Here is a 23,110-nt window from a genome sequence, read left to right as displayed (position 1 = left end):
CCAAGTAGTTAACCCTTCTAAGTTTTAAGATATCAAGGAACACCTACCTGAGGATGATTTTCATCAGCTTTTGTAGCCAAAATGCAGAAATCTCCACAAGTAGTAATAGAAATGAGACTCTTCACATACTTAACATATTTCTCGTTGTTTTTTGTATCCCAAAATATAACACAGTATTCTGGACGATCAGGTCTGGTATAAGCATAAACTACAGTGTTTGAGCAATAACCCCACTAGGAAGAAAGGAAGAAGGAAAGGGAGGGAACAGAAGGAGGGAGGGAAGAGAGAGACAGGAAGGAAGGAAGCAAGGAAGGAAGGGAGGGAGGGAGGAAGTAAGTTAGGAAGGAAGGAAGGAAGGGAGAAAGGAAGAAAGGAAGGGAGAACGAAAGAAAGAAAGAAAGAAAGAAAGAAAGAAAGAAAGAAAGGAAGAAAGGAAGGAAGGAAGGAAGGAAGGAAGGAAGAGAGAGAGAAAGAAAGAGAGAAAGAAAAAGCAAGCAATTAACGTTGGGAAAGTCATATTATTATATTTTTATATTTTTCCTCTAGAAATACTGCAGATACGTGGTTTATCGGTGCTGACAAAATAAATTCTTTAGAAATGGAAGAGAGAAGGACTGAATATTCAGCTTAATCTCTTTTCTCACTAAAATAACAAATCTAAAAGTAATAAAGACAGTTAAAAAAAACTGTACCACAAAAATAAATTTGGTTTAACTTCCCTTATTTTAGTTTGTAAGATTTAAGCTTCAGTGGTGAAAATTTCAGATTTTTCAATAGTCAATAACAGTTGCTTGGGGGACAACAGCAAGAGAGATCCCTGCCAAAGTTCAATTCTGAGTCCTGAAGCCAAAATTAAGAAATAGCGGCTTTGCCTTTTTTCTCCCATCCACGTTTTTTTATATTTGTTTTTATCAGAGTAACATATGCACATAGTTTATAGTCAAATAATTCTACATGGCTTATTTAACACAAAAACAAAATGCAGGAGCCCCCTGCCTAATTTCCTCCTTGGGGTAGCCATTTACAACTATTTTAGCTGTAACTGTTTTGGTATTGATTTCCATATCACATGTGGATTGATTACAGAACTTAGAGCTTTCCCTCTCCCAACAAATTTATACATAATTTTGAATAAATCAATATTCAGTGTCTACATTATTAACACTGTGTTTACTCTTCTTTTTTGCGGGGGGGAGGGGCCGTGCTGTGGGGCATGTGAGATCCCAGTTCCCCGACCAGGGGTCGAACCCACGCCCTGCCACAATGGAAGCAGAGCCCCAACCACTGGACCACCAGGGAAGTCTCCAGTATTTACTATTCAAAGTAATATGGTGATTACTTTCTAAAATAAACTTTTTAACTCTAAAATAATTTTAGATTTATACAAAAGTTGCAAAACTAATACAGTGTACCCTAACCCTTTACTCATTTTCCCCTGTTGTTAACATCTTACTAATATTACCACAGTACATTTGTCACAACTAAGAAACCAACACTGATACATTACTATTAACAGAACTCCAAACTCAATTTGGACTTCATTCGCTTTTCCCTAATGTCCTTTTTCTAATCCAGAATCCCCTTTGGAACACATTATTATATTTAGTCGTCATGTCTCCTTAGGCTCCTCTGGGCTATGATGGTTTCTCAGTCTCTCCAGGTTTTTGATGATATTGACAGTGTTGAGGAGTCCTGGTCAGGTAGTATGTAGAATGTGCCTCAATTCATGTTAGTCTGATGTTTTTCTCAGGCTTAGACTGGGGTTACCAGTTTTTAGGAAGATCACCCCACAGGTGAAGACCTCTTCTCATCACATCACATCAGGGGGTAGTGATAGCCATGTGACGTCACTGTTGATGCTAACCTCGATCGCCTGGACAAGGTGGTGTTCTCCAGGTTTCTCCACTGTAAAGTCACTTTCTTTTTTCCCCCTTTTTTTCCATACTCCACTCTTTGGAAGTAAGTCACTAAATGCAGCCCACACTCAAGTTGGGGGAACGAGGTAGGGGACTTTGCTCTACCTGCTGGCAGGGTGGTGTCTAGTAAATTAGAATACTTCTGTAAGGAAGATTTGTTTCTTCTCCCCCATTTGTTTATTTAAACAATTTATTGATATCAGTTTGTACTCATGGACATTTGTTGTATAATTTGGGTTACAATCCAATGTTACATCATTTATTTTGTTGCTCCAATTGTTCCAGCCTTGGCCACCGTGAGCTTTTCAGGCTGGCTCCCTTGTCCCTTTGGCGTACCCCATCCTTTTGTTTTTTGAGCACTTCCTTACTTTCTGGCACTATAAGATGCTCCAGGCTTATCTTGCATTTTCCCTGCCCTAGTCCTACAATCAGTCATTTCTCCAAGGTGCTTGACCTTTAAAAATTAGATATATAAGTCTTCTCACAACAACTATCCTTAGTAGTTTACCAGCTCAGTCTCATACTTCACAGCTTGTTATGGGTCAAATGTTAAATTTAAGGTAAAATATTGATTAGTCATTATGCTGCTTAGTCTCATTTTCCCCTTCTGATCCATTCTCCGCCATTCTCTGGCCTGCTCCGTGCCCTGGAGGCTGACTTCTATGAAATCCATTACCAGGACTACCTTGCCTTCTGCTTTCCAGTTGGGCTTGGCCAACAGAAGGCACCAGCAGGTGGTGAGATGGGCTGAATTATTTACTCCCCAAGGCTGTCTCTGCCCAGCCAGCTAGCAGTGGCTGTGCCCCTATGGAGTAGACCCTCTTGCGTAGCCACAGAGCTGGTGGGTTCCAGGAATAATACTTCCTTCTCTTGCTCACTGTTGCTAGTCTCTGGGTGCTTGCTTTGTCATCCCTTTCTGGTCCCCTTAACTCTGCTCATCCCTCTGTAATAAACCCTTCATCAATCTCTCTTCAACTACTCCTTTGTGCCATCTGTTTCCTGCTGAGACCCTGACACTGTTGGAGTAATTTTACTAATTAAATATAGTATTCCAGGAACATTTACCAGTTCTAAGGCCTTCACACTGAAAAAAGCCTCCTTTCAACTGGTTTATAAAACAATGTGGCTATGAATATATGCAAAAAACACACATTATACTTTCAGCTATAACAAAATTATATCATAAAAAACATTTTTTTTTTACATTTGCTCTTAATACTCACCTTATAATCGGGTCGAATATTTGCAAAATATATAAAAGAATCAACAGCTAGTGCAATTTTCAGTCCACCTCCTTCCCAAGATAGTGCAGACATCTGCTTTCCAGGAATCTTCAAAGTACCCAGATGCTGAAAAAAGTAATTATATTTAACCTAAAGTATCACAATTAAATAAAATACCACCAATCACTTCACAGAGATCAAAAGTGGTACAAATATTATTTTATGAAAGGTTGCTACAAACTTCAAATCATTTCCCTTCAATTTTTATAAGGTAAAGCAAACATATGAGAGGAGAAATTTACAAACTATAGCCAAAGAATTCAGTATCAAATTTCATCAAATCTAAGATGCCAGAGATTTAAATACGCATCTTTATTTTTATGTACAACTTAGGAAAGAAAAACACACTGCTAGCTAAAAATAGGACAACTTTGATTTTAAGATGCATCCCAATTTAGAGTTGTAAAGAATCGTGCTTCTTAGAATCAATGAAATATTGGAGTAATAAACTCAATCCTTAAAGTCTTTCCTCTCGTTCAGGCCCCTTCCCACCCCCAACAGCCAACCAGATGCCAAGCGTTTTGCTTTCACTCCTTTCTATCCTCCACTACAACTGCCTTCTTTCTTGACTGAACTATGGTGACAGCCTCCTAACTGCAATTTTTACCTTTTGTCTCTTTTCTCATTCCTGCCTTTCCAATTCAATCTCCACTCTACTGCCGTGATTATCATTCTAGAAGACATATCTAATCATGTCCTACTCTGCTTTTAAAAAATGTTTAACAATTTTTAAAAATCAATAGCTCCCCACCAGTACATTCTCTAGAATAGTATACAGTGACTTTCCCCACTTTCCCAAAACTCTGTGGCTCAACACCTTACGAGTTAGCTGTAATTACTGTGTTCTCCTCATGAGGGAATTACTGTGCCTCCATTCCTTGGGCCCATATACTATCTCTTCTGCCTGAAATCCTCCTTTCCTTTTCCCTAAGACTCCCTCATCCTACTACTCCTTGTCCTGCAGGAGTATTCCTATTCATCCATCAAGAAACAACTTAAATATTACTTCCTGCCTTCTTCCCTTCCTCTAGGGTTCCAGAGAATTTAGACAATGAGCTACCTGACAGCACTAACTTTATCATATTCACATTTATTACCCTATCCCTTAATAGATTCCTTGGTAAACAAGTACTCAAAAAAAAATCAAGTAAATAAATGTATCATGCCTTCAAGTGAATTTCTTCATATACTAACAGTATATTTAATGGCTAAATTAGCAAATGAATAAATGAATACAAAGACTTTTTTAATGTGGACAAAGAAAGAAAACATTTTTAATCTATGTTTATTTGACAAACAGTATAATCCCAAGAATTTTAATAAATTATACTGGTATCCCTCGTTCTTAAGCAGATATGCTCTAAAATCAAATTTAATATATTAAACTCCACTTTGCCAGGGAAACCAATGGGGAAAAAAAAAGTTGTAACCTAGGAGGGTCCACTCTATCTGTCCTGCTGCCTGTACGAAACCAGAAGGAAAAAGCAGGGTCTCACAACATCACTCTGGGTACTGACAACCCATACTAGGAGGAGAATAAGGCCATCTTCTAACTCTGAGAAACACGCCAGGCGGTGGCAGCAGCGGGGAAAGAACACTGTAGACATGTCCCCAGAGTTACCTCCTTTGATTTTTACAACAGTGCCATGAGATGTTACCTTTATTTCAGGAAATACGTTAACCGAGTCTCAGAGGTTAAATAACTTCTCTAAGTGAAACCACACTGTAGAAACAGAATTCAAAGCCAAAGCCAGGTCAACCAGACTACAAACCCCATGCTCTGTCATCCCCTCCCATGGCTAAGACCACACTGAGAAAACTTGAAGACCCCAGCCCTCAGAACCAAAAGTAAATTCTTCCCTGAGGTTTTCCTTAAGTTTCAATCTTTAGTTAATTTCTTCCCAAGTTCTTTCTAATAACATAGATCCAAAAACAAATACCCCATATATTCACTCATTCAAAAAATACTATGACTAAATACCCCGAGGACCTATGCTAGATACCTTTAATTACAACTATACCAAAAACCACTTACAGTTTTCAATTTAACACATAACAGTTGATTTGCAAGATAAAGCAAATAGGCCCTTGAATGCATGTTTTTATACTTGGAGAAGACTGAACTAACAAAAATACCCTGATAAGATAATATAATGATAAATAAGCCAATGGCAACAAACAAAAATAACGAATAAAGAACATGAATTTAAAAGAAAGCTATAAACACTGAGATAACTAGAATTCAAATTTTTAATTATTTAGGAATCTTGAGAACTATACTTTTGTTTTTTCTTAGCTTTTACATCTACCAGAAATATTATTAGTTGACAAAGTACAGAGACTACATACTCTCCAGAGCACATTCTGCTGGGTAACTTTCAGCATCAGCTGACACCATTACTTACCCTAACAGAATTTATTAAAATATATTAAAAAGTATTAACATAGTGAAACTGGTATAGGTTTTTGTGTAGCCAAAAATAAATATTATTGAAGTCTAAGGTGAATTTATAAAAACCAACAGGATATTCAAAAGAGACTGAATATAGTCTAAAGCAAGAAAATAAAATAGGTAAAGATTATTAAGCTTAGTTACTAATAAGTTCTCATTTTCTAAATTTTTAAAATGCACAACATGTTAATTCTCCTATTTTATATTTTCCACTGCTGCTTCAAGAAAATTCTCTTCAAAAATTAAGTTTATTAATAATACTATTGAGAAGGATACCATATGTTATTTATGAAAAAATGTTTATATTTTAATGTAGCATCACCTAAGATTAATTATAAAGAGATTTTCTTAAAATAATCTATTATTCCACAACAAATTGAAACAATTAGAAGTTTGGGAAAAGGATAGACAGCACATTTAATTTATATTAAAACCCCCCCAGATTAATCTGAAACAGCTAAATTACACTAAAAACAACTCAAAAATCAGCTGTAAAGAGATGCATATTCAGATCACAGAGAAAATACTCTCAATAACTACTCCCTAATGATTTCTTATGTGAAACATCTGGTTTTCTAAATGTAAAGATTATAAAATAAATTCCACGATAAAATGAAGGCTTATAATATAAGGATATTATTCAAAGACATACACCTGATAGTTCATCATTTTTACTTAAAATGTCCGTTTTAAAAAATGTGACAAGTTTATACCCCCTTCCTCCATTCTTCTTTCCCCTACCTTATTCACTGCATATTTAAATGGAAAGAAAGAAAGACAAAACCTTGAATACATTTACCTCACCAAATGGAGTGTAAAATTGCACAGTGTTTACATCTTTGTCCTGGGTGATGGCCTTCTGGGAGCCTGCCACAGCTAACACGCTGCCAGTGTGGTTCCACTGGATACTTACTACATACATGCCACTATCAATTAAAACAGGATCTAGTCAACAAAAAGAAAGCAACTGTGGTAAAATATTTAGCCTAGAGAACTTTATAATCTTAAGAATAATTAAAAAATTTTTTTTTAATTCTCCACATTAAAGAAAGAAAAATTACATACTTTGGTCATTCTCATGTCTCATTATTTGGCATCTGCCATTGTCAAAACAAATCGCAAGGCAGGGGCAGTGTGGCTCCACATAGCCTTCTGTGCCATGGTACCAGTGAATTCCAGCGATACTGACTGCTCCAGTGACATTCACCAAACAATTCAGTTTCATTTTCATCTAAATAAAATCAGTTAGTTAGTATTGTATATTTTAAAACAGGGATTAGTATGAACAGAGTATTATGGAAAGACACTGAAAATAGGATTTAAAAATCTGGTTTTGAATACAAGCTCCATCACTTACTGCTTTACCAACCATGGACAAATCACCTGAGTTTCAGTTTTCCCCGTTTGTAAAATGAGGATTTCAAAAAAGCTCATAGAGTTTTTATGAGACTCAAATGATCAAAGGTATACAATATTACTCTGAAAATAGAAAAGTGTCATGTAAAAGTTGGTTACTATCACTTCCACCAACGAATGGGTTCATGTAACGTCTTAACCCTCACTAAAAATAAAACAGGCCCATAAGTAAGATCAGAGATCTATCATAGCTAGATCTCACAAAGCTAGAGTTTTTCTTGAGATTCTGCTACCTAAGCCTATTCTATTTTGCCTTCTTTCCAGGACCTGATTTTTGTCCCTTACTGTTTAAATCTTCCATCCTTTTTATAATCTAGTACCTTGCTACAAAAATACCTTTGGTATCTCATGTCACCTTTGACTTCAGGTATTTGAAGACACAGAGATCAAACTGCACATCATCCTACCCATCATCCCTCAGCTTCAATACACTGAAGCCTTGTATTGAAAAGCCTTGTCCTTCCCAGCTACCAGGAAATCAGAACTAAGAGCATTAATTTACCTTGAAGCAACCCAGAAGGTTTTTTTTAATAAAATGAATTTTTAGACAACTGGGAAAAAAACCCTGAATTGAAGACTTTCTTGATTACGCAAACTATCATAATAAATGAATGTGTATACATATATGAATGATATATAAAATAATCATACAAAGTTGTGTAAATAAAAGTAAGGAATATACGTACTTACTATAAAATTCCCTTGATTATCATAAATGTGTATTTCTCCATTTGCCATTCCAAAAAGTAAGATTTTACTATCTGCGGACCATGCTACGTGACATAACTGTATACCCTTCAGGTCTTTTCCCCAAATGCGATTCCCTAAAACAAACATAAAACATAATTATTTCCTTAAAAGTTCAAGGTCATGATTCTCTAACAACTGTTCTAGAAATCTCTGTTTCCCTAAAGAGCTCTCACATTCTTCACAGTATTCATGCATTTGTTCAATTTATTCAGTCATTAAATATTTACTGAGCACCTACTATGTGCCAAACACACACTAAGCATTTGAAATAGCAGCTGTTTCCAACTTTCTCCCTTCTCTTCTAAATTCTCACTCAGGACCTCACTCCCAAATAGCAGATGAATTCATCTTTTACTTTGGAAAGAAAATAAAAGCTTTCAAAAAAGAAATCCCCCATTCCCACTTTCAAACATTCAGAACATAACTGAACCCACACTTATCCTTTCTGCTTTGCCCCCTAATACAAAGGAAGAGGTATGTCCCCAACCAGACACCAATCTAAAGCTAATCCCTCTATCTATTCTCTGATCTAATCCCTTCTGAGCTTTGCAAAGATCTCCCTCTACTGATTATTCACATTTTCTCTCTCTCTCTGTATTTTTTTGGTTTTGGTTTTGGTTTTTCTTTGGCCTCGCAGCGCGGCTTGTGGGATCTTAGTTCCCCGACCAGGGATTGAATCCAGGCCTGGCAGTGAAAGCACCCGGTCCTAACCACTGGACTGCCAGGGAATTCCCCTTCTCTCTCTCTTTAAACTCTTCTCTCCAGGCCCTTTCTTATAAGCATTTAAACATACTCAGGTCTATTCCTCTTCAAAACTACCACCTCAGATAAAAACAAACAAACAAAAAACTCTTCCTTCAACCTTAAGTTCCCTTCTAACTACCGCCCTATTTCTACCATTCCTTTCCCAGCCAAACTTCTTGAAAGAGTTATCCACACTGTAATCTTTGCTCCCTCACCTCGCACTCAACCCTCAACCCAACACAGTCTGGCTTCTGCCCCATAACTCCACTGTGGGGAAGGTGAAACTGCCTTTGTGGAGATCACTGATGGCCTCTTGATAAATCCAATGGATGCATTTTTCTTTTTCTTTCCTTTTTTTTTAAGTACTTAAATTATTTTATTCCATGTTTTTACTTTTTTTATTGGAGTCTAATTGCTTTACAATGTTGTGTTAGTTTCTGCTGTAGAACAAAGTAAATCAGCCATATGTGTACATATATCCCCTCTCTCTTGAGCCTCCTTCCCACCCCCTCCCTGTCTTTTTTATTGTTTTGACCACCTCTTCCTTCCTTCTTGGTTTCTATGAAATCTCCAAGACTTCTACTTTTCAGTATCCTTTATGGAATTCTCTTCTCCTATCCATCCATTAAATGTGCTGGTTCTCACTCTACAGATGGCCCCTGGGTTTTTCATCTATTCCAATGGTTTAAATTACCATCCCTATGCTGGTGATTCCCAAAATTATGCCTTCAATCCAGATATTTCTAAGCTGCAGGCGTATATATCTAATTGTGGTCTAGACATATGTACTTGGATGTCCTATGGGATGACAAAATCAACATGTTGAAAACTGAAATCTCCCCTCAAAACCAGTCTTTTCCCACATCCCTTATTTCAATGAAAGGTACCAACCACCATCCATCCAGTGGCAAAGCTAAGAACCTGGATATCACTCTAGACACTTCCATCCTCTCATCCCCAACCCAATCAATAACAAGGTCCTATCTGTTCTACTACCTAAGTATCTCTAGAATATGTCTACTTACTTCCATCTTCTTTGTCATCACCCTGGTTCAGGCTACCATCCACCACGATCTATCACCTGAATTACCATAGTAATTTCCTAACTGGTACACCTGCCCCCATCTTTCTTACCTTTCTCCTGTCTTCATATTGCAAACATAGAGATGTTCCTAAAGAACAAATCTGACCACATTGCTCCCATTCTTAAAACCTTTCATTGGACAAAAAACAAAACAGAAAAAAACCTTTCATTGGCTTCCCAATGCTCTTAGAGTTAAGTCCAAACTCCTTGTATAACTTATAATCTGCATGATCTGCCTTCTGCTAATCTTTCTAATTTCATCACATACAGCTCTTCTTCCTTTAGCATTATACTATACTGATTCTCAAAATTGTTTCAATATCCCAAAACATGGCTAAATTCAACTCCTCTGGACCTCCTTAAATGCTATCTCTTAGGCCTAGGACATTCTACACACCAACCTTCTTTGTGGCTAATGCCTCAGCACAGATATCATTTCCTTTACAATGCCTTCCCTGGTCCCTCTAAGTCTAGGTTACATAATTCTTCTACATGTTGCTGTCTTTTCCCTGTCTTAGTACCTATCACAACGCATTGTAATTGCTTGGTTATTTATCCATCTCTCCCGCTCTAGATCTGGAATATTTTTTTGTTGTATCTAGTGCCTAGAACTACAGCTGTCACTTTGCAGACTCTCAGAAACAGAATTTTTTCATACCAAAAAAAATTTTTTAATAAATTATTTCTTTAATAGAGAGAACTTCACACTAAAACAAAGGTACAGACTCTCAGAAGGCCCAGTGTTATCTACGAACTAGAATTTTAAAGACATAGGTTTGAAGGCTACAAAACACAACAAACAATGACATGCTCAGTTCTATTAAAAAAAGACTAGATCATTTCACAATATGAAATGAAATAATATTTCATTTCACAATAAAAATACTGAATCATTATGTTGTACACCTGAAACTAATGTTATATGTCAATTTTATCTCAATTTTTAAAAAGTGATAGATCTCTATATACTTTTTTTTTTTTTTTTTTTGCTGTACACGGGCCTCTCACTGTTGTGGCCTCTCCCGTTGTGGAGCACAGGCTCCGGACATGCAGGCTCAGCGGCCATGGCTCACGGGCCCAGCCGGTCCACGCCACATGGGATCTTCCCGGACCGGGACACGAACTCGTGTCTCGAACCCGTGTCCCCTGCATCGGCAGGCGGACTCTCAACCACTGCACCACCAGGGACGCCCTCTATATACTTTTTGAAACTAAAATCTACATATTTACAATACAGTCTAACAAGTGTAAAGATAAATCATATAATTAGGTGGACATATTTAAAATAACTCTGAGAAATTAATTCATTTTTTTCCAGTCCTACTGTAGAAAAAAAATTTTTAACAGATTTTTTACTTGAATATACTTAAAAATAAGTAATTCTTAAATGTCATCAAATTGTACAGTAACTATTTTCTCTTTTGATGTTTATTTTTCTGTCAGAATGCTAACATATGATAATTAATTTAAACCTCTAAAGATTAAAAATGTCAGCTAAATCTTGATCTTAGCTCTGGGTGCAAAAATGCATTACCATCCACTGAACCAACTATCACAGCCCCATCCTCGTATACAATGCATATCTTCTGTCCATCAGCATTCCAGCTCATGCTTCGAACCACTGATTTATTTCTATTGTTGATCATCTCCTCATACCAAGAGCCTGTTTTCACAAAGAAAAACAAATGACAAGTCAAAACTTTCACATCTAATAAATGGTACTTCAGAGTTGAAACATTCCATAAAATACACTGTGGGATAAATAACTGCAAAGCTTTCTACAACCTGAGACATTTAACTATGAAATCTTCAAATCCAACAGAACAAGATGAAAAAAAAACTTGGGCCTTGACTAATAATTGCTTCAAAGATTATCACAGAAAACACAATAAATGCCCATCTTTTTTTTTTCTCTCTCTCTCTTTCTTGCTTTCTTTCTTTCTTCCTTCTTTTCTGTCAATTAAAAAACAAAACTTCATTTGCTTCTGAAGGCCGAAACAATTGATTTTTCTCAAAGTCTGACTTTTCCCACTTGAGTACACCTCAGATAATAACCAAGGAAAGAACAAAATAACCACAATTACTTCATAAGTATGCACAAACTCTCCAATGATTAATTATAGGCATATTAAATATAAGCATATTATGTAAAAGCTCTAAAACTGCTTGAAAAAAATTTAAACAGTTCATATCACATTAGTGATATCACATCACTAATGCTGAGTGACAAAAACGTTCTTGTACATGGGGTTGGAGTGAGATGTGACTTGTCTCAAGGTGTAACCAAATGTGAGGCAAATCACAGAGCTATTCTGTTTTCTTTTTGTTTTTTAAAAGACTTTACTACATTCTGGTACAGGGAATTCTAGTCTGAAGCCAAGTAAGTAATCATGTAACATGGAATAACTAGTCAGAGCAGGGTATTATCCATCAAGACTGAGGCTCAGAGAAGACCTACTTTGGAAAAAGACAAAGTTTAATCTCCTATATTTTCACATTCTACTCACTACACACATATACACAGACATAAACTTTAAAAATAAATGAGTTTGTGTACTACAGCATGTTTTAATTAAGAATTTTTAAAAGGTATACACCGTAAATGTTTTTAAAACAAAACACATAAACTAAGGTACACTGTTCTTTTAAAGATGATGGCTACAGGCCCCAAGAGAACATGTTTTATGAGTTATTTTTCTGGTAATAGTGATGCACCTAAATTAATCCCTCTCTTGTTCTCTCTTGTGGGCAAAAGACACAAATTGTGAGCCAGTAGTCAGAGCTGAGATAAAATCTATATCCAAGAAGGAAAAGGAAGTTAACTGACTCATTAGAGGAAATTAATTATTGCCTTTGACACCTTCATAAATGTGTTTTTATCTGCTGAACTAACTCCAGCCACTGACCACAGAGAAACTAATCTTACTGGAAACCTGAAAAAAAGAGCTATCTCAAGCAGAAACGATTCTGCCAAGAGCCTAAGTTCAGTTTGAAGATAACCAACAGTCACATAATTCACTTTCTTAACGCAAGGTCACCGTTCAAAAGAAGTAAGGTTAAAGGGAGAAGTAGGAAGCCATAAACCCAGAAATATCACCCCTGTGAACTCCTGCTGCCAGTTAAAAAGGGTCTATTTCAAAGATGTTATTTCCCCATTCAAATACTGTAATCCAGACTCCAATTTGGGAAAGATTAAATAAGCTCTCCTAAGATACCTTTATATAACATCCAAACAATGATAAGACCATTTTGATCACTGGTAGTCAACTTCTGATATTGTTCATTCCATGTTACAACTTGAACAGAACCTAAAAAATTATAAGACAATTTAGAAACTAAAAAAGAGCTACAATTAATTTCAAATTTATATTTTTATAATAAACACCAAGAGCATGTTAAAATCAATACTGTTCCTGGGCAACAAACAGCAATTAAGAGTCTTTAATATTACTCAAAAATGTTCATAGGATGCAGTTACTATTATCACTCATTTCTACAATAATGCATAATACTAATTTTCATGTTTATTCCTATTTCATGCCAGCTAATTAAGGTACCAATTATGATCAGCTGCAAGAGCTGCCATATATCTGATGACCGAAACAAATGTAAGTAAGATTTACCCAATTTGCCTGACTCCCCAAGATTATTATGCCCAAAGGACATCATACTAAGTACTTGTTTTTGGGGGGAGGTGGTATTTGTTTGTCATTAATATGTCCCCTAATCTCTCCGCCTGCACCACACCTTGTTTTCCATTCTAGTAGTAACACACTCTTGAGCAGCTCTTAAACCTCTGGGTTATAGGAACAAATGTGTTTTTTTTAGTTTTTTTAATCCTTAAATACTTTATTGTATATTTCCTAAGAACAAGGACATTCTCTTTCAAAACTATTTTACAAATTAGAAATTTTAACACTGATACAATATTATCTCCAACCCACAGTCCACATTTAAGTTTTATCAATTGTCCAAATAATGTCCTTTATAGATACTTGTTTTTCTCATTTCAAGATCCAGTCTAGGATCATCTAGTACATTCAGTTGTCAGGTCTCTTTAGTTTACTTTTATCTGGGACTATAAAACAGACTCTAAAAAAGGATTATATCCTATCCATAGACAGATAACAGTATTTTTAATATTTAAAATTACAGCTACTTTTTTTCATAACTATTGAAGATGTTACTTAATCATGTGAAAGTTGTTGAATGATTCTAGGCTGTGTTAATTATGGCTAAATAGAAATGATTACTTTAAATATTACCATCATTTAAAATGATGACATTTTTGCATTAAGTAGATGGTTTCTAAATACCTAAAGATAATACTATTCAAATATGATTTAAAAATTTACATGACTCACCACTATGACCTTCAAGAGTCTGATTCATAGAAAGGTTACTAGGGGCTGCAAGACCCCTCAATTTTGCATCATCTAGAACAAAAACAAAAACAAAAAATACTATGGAAAATATATAAAAGTGACAGATTATAAGATTTTGATATTTCTTGCTTTTTTTGAAAGGAGTTCCTATTCCTGGACAATATTAGAAAGTTTTTTTTTTTTTTTTCTGTACACGGGCCTCTCACTGCTGTGGCCTCTCCCGTTGTGGAGCACAGGCTCCGGACGCGCAGGCTCAGCCAGGGCTCACGGGCCCAACCGCTCCGCGGCATGTGGGATCTTCCTGGACCGGGGCATGAACCCGTGTCCCCTGCATTGGCAGGCGGACTCTCTCAACCACTGCACCACCAGAGAAGCCCCTAGAAAGATTTTTTTTAAAGCATGCTTTATCCTGATCTGTTTTTCTCAACATGGACAATAACACCTACCCCCTTGCAAAGATGTTATTCTGGCAAAATAAAGCAAAATGTATAAAAGAACACTGTTTATTCAGTATACTGAATATATTGGTAATTATTATTGCTACTTATTCCTTGCCAAAAGATAACAAATAGAAGTATTTATGACATATAGATTGAGAATTTTAAAGCATAAGAGGGATCAAAAAGCAAAGACTTTGGGGCTTCCCTGGTGGCGCAGTGGTTGAGAGTCCACCTGCCGATGCAGGGGATACGGGTTCGTGCCCCGGTCCGGGAAGATCCGCGGCTGGGCCCGTGAGCCATGGCCGCTGAGCCTGTGCGTCCGAAGCCTGGAAACTAGTTTTTACTAGATTTTGCAGAATCTTATATTCATTCATTCATTCATTCATTCAACAAATATTTATTGAATGTCTACACTCTTCCATGCACTGTGGAAGACTCTGAAAATAAATGATGAACAAAAGCCCTCTGCCCTCAGAGAGCTTGTAGTCTACTAAGGGGACAGATATTAAATACACACACACCCACAAAAATATATATGCATATATATAAAATTATAAACTGGGGAAGTAAAGGCATAATAGGAGACAGTAACAGAAGGGGATTAATTTAGACTGAAGGGAGAACCAGGGAAGGATTTCTGAAGAAACGATATCTAAACTGAGACTGAAGGAGAAACTGGGAAAAGCCAAGCCAGGTAGGGGGGAAAGTATTCCAGGCTAGGAAACAGCAAGTACAAAGGCCCCTGCGTAGAAGTATAGAGCCTTTGGCAAACTGAAAGAAGGCCTATGTGGTTGAATTAGTGGAGAATGGCACAAGATAAGGCAGAAGTGATAGGCACAGAAAAAATGATAAAGTCTTTGCAGGAAGTGATAAAAATTTTAGATTTTATCCAAAGTGCAATGTAAGCCTTTAAAGACTGTTTTTTATTTGAAGTGACTTATTCTCCTTGATTACTAATCATACTATAGAGAAGAATACAATAATATAAAATGTCATCTCAGTAAATGAATCTTCACTTAGAAAATCTGATTGTTACATGTAAAATATAACATTTAAAACATTCATTTAAAAATACAAATTTATGAAAATCTTAAGAATTTGTGAGAGTGGGAATTATAAAAGTTGATGCTGAAGAAAATTCTCCTTTCAGATAACATGTATCTTAAAAAATTATGAAAAATATTCTTTATTCTGAAAACAATCTCAGGGAAAAAAAATTCCTGAGTTCCTCTAAAACCATTAGTTCTAATTATCCAGTTACTGTCTTGGTAACATTAACAATAATACACATATATAACATCACAATCATCTGTCAAACAATTAGGATAAAATAAATGTTGTTGACATACATGTTAGGTTGAACATTATTCTTTTAACAGAGGGTTCTTTCACTCATTGACTCTTTTAAAGATTGTACTACACACTTAAGCCTTATTCTACTCTTCTAAAAGAAATTTGATACAAACATTCTTCTTAACTTATAGCACTGAAAATCCATTCTAATGCCTATAGTCATAGTCACTGTAACCAAGTAAAATTAGAGATATGTGATTCCAAGGGTTTGCAGGACCTAACATATTTGAAAGTGTGAGGAAGTAGGTCCATCTTTCCATTTGTTTATATGGTCTGAATTCACAATTCTGCATAGCGGGTATGTTTTCTCTTTGTGAAACCACAAAGTACAGGACTCCTGACAAAATATATTCTGACAGATGACAATAAGTTTTTGAAATTCTACTTGACATGGTGAACAAACGGCATCCACATCTGAACACTGTCTTTTGCTGGCAGCAACTCCAGAACTTGATCGTGCAGAAAATACCTGCAAAACCTACCTGAAAGTTCTGATGTCCAAAAAAAAAAAGTCAAAAGTTTTCAATGAGGTGGAGTAAAGCCACCAAGATCCCAAGACTCTACTGAGTTACATTAAACTCCCCATGGCCAATAAACAAACCAAACTGGCATGGTATGTGCTTCTAAAAGCACATACCAATAACCCTTGGAATTAAAAGGCATGATGAAAGGAGGCACCAAAAAAAGAAGGCATTTGAAACCCATGAAGAGGGATTTCAGAATGAAATCAGTAATTCCAACCATCTAAAGTATCCCCCAGAAGCTCAAAAAGTCCAAAGGATTTAAAAAGATTAAACTGGGGGCTTCCCTGGTGGCGCAGTGGTTGAGAGTCCGCCTGCCGATGCAGGGGACACGGGTTCGTGCCCCGGTCCGGGAAGATCCCACATGCCGCGGAGCGGCTGGGCCCGTGAGCCATGGCCGCTGAGCCTGCGCGTCCGGAGACGGTGCTCCACAACGGGAGAGGCCACAGCAGTGAGAGGCCCGCGTATCGGAAAAAAAAAAAAAAAAAAAAGATTAAACTGTCATAAAGTGACTGAGAATGAGAGATACAACAAAGGAGAACAGAAGACCCTGCTCAGAACACCAGTAACCAAGCACACTAAATCTCTGAGCACCTTTATCTTAGGAAAACCCGGCTGACGTTCATAAATATCTGTTTTTACACTTTGCATTCATAAAACTTGTTAGCTTTTATTTGCATCCATAAAAGTTGTTAGCAGCCCAACTCCAAGAGAAATTCCTGTTATGTGCTGCATAGTAAGTTTGACAAGCAGGATCAAAATATATGGAAGACATTTTGGTAACACTTGAAGAGAGGGTGGGGTTCTGAGAAGGAGCTGCTATGGGTTCTCCAGACTCCCTGGCAGGATCACCTGATTGCCTTGCTTCTCTGCGTGATGGGCTACAAGTGACTATGTGCACATCCATGGGTACAGCTATGGACACCTGACCTGGTATTTCTGGAGCTTTCTTTAGGTACGGAGTTGGTGTGGATTATGGACATCTCTAGAACAAAGGCAAGAAGCTTCGCGCGTCCGTCTCGCTACATGGGCACGTCGGAAGGTCGAGGCACTCCCACTGCCTGCAGTTCCTGAAGGACTATGCAGGTGGCTACAGTTGGCTTGTATGGTCTTGGAACACTTTTTCTCTGACCCGAATGTTTGCTTTAGGGTGATACCTCCTCTAATGAAGATGAGTAGACTGCACCCTCTGCAGCAGTGGCAGGAAGAGCAAGAGATGCCATCTCTAGTCAGGGCCATTGCCCTCAAACCCCACCACAAGCAACTCTGGCCCAAGCTGGCAGCCCTTTAGAGACTTTTAGCAGGGAAATAACATGATCTGGTTCCTTTTTTTTTTTTAAGATCACAATAGCTGGAGTGTGAAGAATAGACTAGAAAGAGGCAAGAAACAATGAAGGGAGGGAGGCTGATTCTCACAGCAGTCTAGGTGAGAGCTGATAGTGGCTGGGACTAGAGAGGTAGCACGGGACAAAGGAAAAGGATGGATTCAGATACTCTTTGGAGATAGAAGCATAGGGTTGTTGATGAAGGTGATGTTAAGTGAGAAGAAGGGGGCTTCTAGCTTGAGCAAATGGGTGAAATTTAAGATATTTACTGAAATGGAGAGAAATGAAAGAAGATATATGGGAGAAGGTCAAGAGTTCAGTTTTAAACAAAGTAAGTATGAGATGCCTGTGAAAGATTCTTGCGGAGATGTCCAAGTCTGAAAAATCAGAACTGGGCTACAGAGATATATTTAGGAATCGTCACCCCAAAGATGGCATTTAAAGCTAAGGGAACGAAAGAACAAGTCTAAAGACAAAGTAAAACGAAGACAGCCCAGAACCAAGTTCTCAGGAATTCGTACAGTTAGAGGAGAATCTAGTAAAGAGACTGAGAACTTACCAGAAAGGAAAGGAGGGGAAAGCCATATGTATAAATATAACAATAATTTAAAACATTTCTATTCTCCTTTTGTCTTGAAAAATAATGGTTCAAGACAGAAGGAAAGGTCAAATGCTGATAAGAACCCAAAAAAGCTGTCCATGAGATTTGGAAAATGAAAGTCACTGGTGAGGGAGAAAAAAGAGGGAGAAAGCAGACTGATACTCCAAGAATAGAGAGAGGATAAAAAAGTGATGAGGTCCCTGAGAAGGTGAGAGGAGGTGGGCTCCAGCAAAACCTGTGGAAGTTGGCCTGTGAGAGAAGAAGGATACTGCCTCCCCATCTTAACCTGATGTAAGAAGCTGGGGCAAATGCTGATTCTAGTTCCTTTCCTTCTAAGGCAAGGGAGTGAAAACTGGGAATGCCACCACAGGGGATGCAAAGTAGTGCTTCAAATGTACTCGGCATATGCAGTATCTGGTGATTGTTACTGGAGGGATCTGTTGCATCACAACTATTATTATTAAATACAATAGACTGACCTTTTAAGAATCATCCAACAATATTTCTCATATTTATCTCTTTCAACATGACTTACACTCATTAACTACCAAAACAAATAATTTACTCCATATTCCAAGGCTCTCAAGAAACTATTTTCCATCTTGCTCACTAATTTCAAAGAATATTCTAACCACACTTCATCAAAAATGCAGAACAGGGACTTCCCTGGTGGCGCGGTGGATAAGACTATGTGTTCCCAGTGCATGGGGCCAGGGTTCGATCCCTGGTCAGGGAACTAGATCCCACATGCATGCCGCAACAAAGAGTTCGCGTGCCACAACTAAGGAGCCCGCATGCTGCAACTAAGGACCCGGTGAGCCACAACTAAGGAGCCTGTGAGCCACAACTAAGAAGCCCACCTGCTGCGACTAAGACCTGGTGCAACCAAATAAATAAATAAATAAATAAAATACCAATTTAAAAAGCACATATATATTTTTTTTAAGTGCAGAACAGGAAATGAAGTAATTTTTTTCTTGAAAAGCCTTCAATATTAAACATAATGCATTTCTTAACGTAACTAAAACTTTCCACATATTTTAAGGCAAAAAAATATGTATATGTACATATACTTACATATATTTGAGAAATATAACAGAGACAAAAATTTTCTTTCAACACAGTTAAGAAAACTAAAGTGTTGAGAGATTAAATTACTAAACATCAGAAGCCAAACTCTGATTGGTACATAAGTATCTACCTTCCAAATTTGCCTTTTATTTCATATAGTTAATCTAGCACATCAAAACAATTATTCTCTCTTTGCTTAGGCTGTCATGAGTCCTCCACATAGTGGGTAAAAACGAGGCTTTGAAAGTGAAACAAACTAAGTTTTGATGGAAGAAATGTTCACATATTGAGGTATGGGGAAGTCATTCTGGCTTACATATTATTTAGCTTAAACTTTATGCTAATTAGAACAGTCTGTTTTTTAGCCTATCACACATATCTTGTATATGTGCTTTAACCATTAAAGAAAAGTGTGCATTGTCCAGAAGTAAAGAATGTCCATTCTGGAGACAGAGATCAATGCCTCCCTTCCTGGGACCTCGATGCTTGTACTCCTTCGATGATAAGGCTCCCTTCCCAGGTGCCAAAGCCATACTGACTTGCTGTGTAGGAAGCAAATATATTCCTTGAAGGAGTGTACCCCTGTCGTGTTTGATGGTCTTTGCTCTGACAAGAGATAAAACCATGCTGAAAACCATCTTCTTCGGAATAGTTCCTCAGAGCTGTCTGAGAGGCTGCCTCCCCAGCTATAGTCCTCAGTTTGGCTCAAATAAAATTCTTTTCTATTCCTGTTACTTCAAATCTTAGCTGTGTCACTTATTTCCTGTGTGACCTTGGGCAAGTTATTAACTGATCAGCACCTAGTTTTCTCATCTGGAATACCTACCTCTCAAGATTATTGTGAAGTCAAATTAGATAGTGAAGGTTAAACACCCCAGACATAGAAAGTGCTCAATAAATATTTATAACTACCACTTCAAAGCTGTAGAGCAGTGCGGTCTGAGATTCAGCAACACCAGCATCACTAGAAATGCAAATTCTCAGACCGAATTCCAGATCTACTCTGGGGCTTGGGTCCAGAAATCTGTTTCAACAAACTCTTCAGATGATTCTTATGCCTGATAAAGCTTGAGAAGCAATGCTGTAAGGAATCCAAAATGTAATTTAGTTCAACCTTCATTTTACAAAAGACTGAACTAAAACCCAGATATACTCAGCAACTTGCTGAAAGACATTCAGAAGTCTTATGGCAGAGCTGAGGTTCCAACTCCAATCTCCTTATCTAAATCTCCAATTTAGACTGGAAATTGTCTAGCTCTCCAACCTAGAGCAATACTAGATAATAAAGAAATGTGAAACTGTTTGCTATGATTCCAGAGAACTAGAAAAAGAGAAATCAAGCTGTAAAACACAAGAGACTTATTACTAAAAATGGTTTTTTTAATCCCATTTTCTGTTCTTGGGAACTAGGTGCATAATTATTAACACATCTGAAAAGTGGAAAGGACAACACAGGCCTGTAAATAATCTACCAAAACGTGAGATTTTTGTGACCTTACTGAAATGCTGATTCACATCATTTTTATTTTACTTTATTTATTTTAGACTCCTATTTATATAGCACAACCAATACACATAGCATAAAACAACATAATGACTTAGTTTTCATTCTTCATTCATTTTCATTTGCCATCAATAATTTCAGCAAAAGCCATCTGATGTTTACATTCAATATTTTCTGAACTTTGTTACAAAAATACTCTAGAAGAACACCCCAAAATGTTTGGGGTTTTGTTCTTTTTCCTTTTGAAAGAATTAGAATTGCATACTGACAAATACCATGGGCAAATCTCTCTGACCAAATGATTTTCCATCAAGTTCAAACATTTGGGCTTGCATTCATTTACCTGTCTGTGTCTCTAATTTCAAAACCTTCAGTAATCCATCTTCACCACCACATGCTATGAATCCTTGGTCCTTGTTCCAAGATATACATTTCAGCTTCACATTATTGGGAATGGCAATCTGAAAAGCAACCACACCCACTCTCACAGCTTTTCACCAAGGGGTTGGGAATGAGTCTACAGGACACGAAGCCTGAAGAAGAAAAACGGCCAGCCTTGCAGAAATGTGAGCCGTTATGAAAATGAGCATAGTCCCCTGAACTGCCCTGGGCCCATTTGGGAAAGAAAGAAAGGACTGCCCACAAAGAGAAGGGCAGTGACTGCAAAGGAACCCAATGGGGAGTGACCTGATGGATTTTTAAAAGGGGGGAGGGGGACTTCCCTGGTGATCCAGTGGTTAAGACTCCCCACTCCCAATTCAGGGGACCTGAGTTCAATCCCTGGACAAGGAACTAGATCCCACATGCCACACTAAAGATCCCGCATGCCGCAACCAAAAGATCCCGCAGGCATCAATGAAGATCCCGCGTGCTGCAACCGAGACCCTGTGCAGCCAAATAAATACTTTTTAAAAAATAAACAAAAGGGGGTAGGGATAACGGAAGTATAAATCTATTATCATCAATTCATATTCCCTTTCTGCATACACTTTGGGTACCTTTTTATTACTTTTCTCCTGCCCAGAGGCCTGTGATGATCCAAAGAGTTTAAATCACCTGGATAAGCAACAGGTGAAGGAGGAAAGACAGGGCAGCACGAAGTGATCAGCCCTGCAGGCCCCCCAAAAGGACCTAACCAGGGGCAAGAATGGGAAAGAATCATGCGAGAGGGCTGCTGTCTCCGCCAAGGATTATTTGGGTCTTGGAGACCATCAGGCGGAGGTTCGAGGCTGGACCATGCAGGAAGGTGGGCGGAGGGACGTCGAAGCCGGGATCACCACTCATGGCCCTTCCGGCAGGATGCGGGAATCGCCCGCAGGTCGAGAGATCAGAGGAGGAGCGACGGCTCCGGGAAACCCGGGAAACTCACTTTCTTGCTCAAGTAAAAGAACATTCTGGGAACCCCGAGAGGACGACGCCAGCAGATAAAGCCCGACACAGGAAACTTCTTCTAAGCCGCCAATCGCTAGTACCCGCGGCTCTTGGAAGCTCCGGTCGCCCTGGCAACCGCCGCCGCTGGGTCGCATCCGGGGCGCCGAGGGACACTTCCGGCGTCGTCCTCGTCTCGCCGGGCGTCGTACGCCTGCGCGGACGTCGCGGGGCTGGTAGACCCGGTGTCGCGGGTAGGACCTGGTCGCTCTGCTCCTGGGCTTTTCTGCCCAGCGCCCTGGCTCGTAGCCTCAGCTGCCCTACGACTGGGCGGGCTTCGAGGACCGGCCACACCTCGGGTGGTCGCGGCGGAACTCGACTGAGGTGTCAGTACCAAGTCAGTAAGGGCGCCCATTAAAATGAGGTCGTAAAGATGAGGTGTTCTGTAAGCCCCGAAGTCCCAATATTGTGAAAGGAAAAAGTTATTTACTGTATTTGGTAGACTGGCGCCGTTGGCCAAATGAAGGTACAAACGTGCATTTTCAGAGCGTGCAAACCTTCCTTTGTGCCTTTGGGGATGGGAGAGCCCCCTGGAGCAATTTGGGGGTAGGAGATTTTGTTAATTGTTTGTTTTAGTACTTTTTAACAACTTGTTTAAGCTGTTACTGCAGCCTAAGGGTCCTTATAAAAAGAATAAGTGTGTACACTTGAAACTAACACAACATTGTAAATTACCTACACTTCAATTTTTTTTTTAATTTTTAAAAAGGAAAAAATATGTGTGAGCTGTGGGCTGTTACAGCAATAATTGCCATTGGGGCATAGCCTCCCATTTTTAAGTACTTGAGGTGTTTAGTATTTTCTTGCCTGTGGTCCACTGTATTCTTTTTCTACCTT

At 38.2% G+C, this 23,110-nt stretch overlaps 1 protein-coding gene and 2 pseudogenes across 1 annotated transcript in view; all 3 read right to left on the bottom strand.

Annotated features, from left to right (window-relative positions):
• The window catches only part of WDR35 (WD repeat domain 35), a 62,534-nt gene extending 40,175 nt beyond the window's left edge, over positions 1-22,359 (bottom strand). The window contains exons 1-10 of the mRNA XM_019943224.3: positions 22,215-22,359; positions 21,189-21,306; positions 14,010-14,081; positions 12,861-12,953; positions 11,180-11,308; positions 7,758-7,891; positions 6,717-6,882; positions 6,451-6,596; positions 3,140-3,265; positions 48-233 (exon numbers count right to left, since the gene is read on the bottom strand). Coding sequence (XP_019798783.1) covers positions 48-233; positions 3,140-3,265; positions 6,451-6,596; positions 6,717-6,882; positions 7,758-7,891; positions 11,180-11,308; positions 12,861-12,953; positions 14,010-14,081; positions 21,189-21,306; positions 22,215-22,238 — 1,194 coding nt within the window. The 5' untranslated portion in view covers positions 22,239-22,359. The remainder of the gene's footprint in view (positions 1-47; positions 234-3,139; positions 3,266-6,450; positions 6,597-6,716; positions 6,883-7,757; positions 7,892-11,179; positions 11,309-12,860; positions 12,954-14,009; positions 14,082-21,188; positions 21,307-22,214) is intronic.
• On the bottom strand, positions 16,041-16,816 carry LOC141276425 (E3 ubiquitin-protein ligase RNFT1 pseudogene; annotated as a pseudogene).
• On the bottom strand, positions 16,813-19,143 carry LOC109551193 (E3 ubiquitin-protein ligase RNFT1 pseudogene; annotated as a pseudogene).
• Positions 22,360-23,110: the final 751 nt, after the last annotated feature.

The sequence above is a fragment of the Tursiops truncatus genome, chromosome 14 (assembly GCF_011762595.2).
Source record: "Tursiops truncatus isolate mTurTru1 chromosome 14, mTurTru1.mat.Y, whole genome shotgun sequence".
NCBI classification, from domain to species: Eukaryota; Metazoa; Chordata; class Mammalia; order Artiodactyla; family Delphinidae; genus Tursiops; species Tursiops truncatus.
This window is presented reverse-complemented; position numbering and strand designations above follow the sequence as displayed.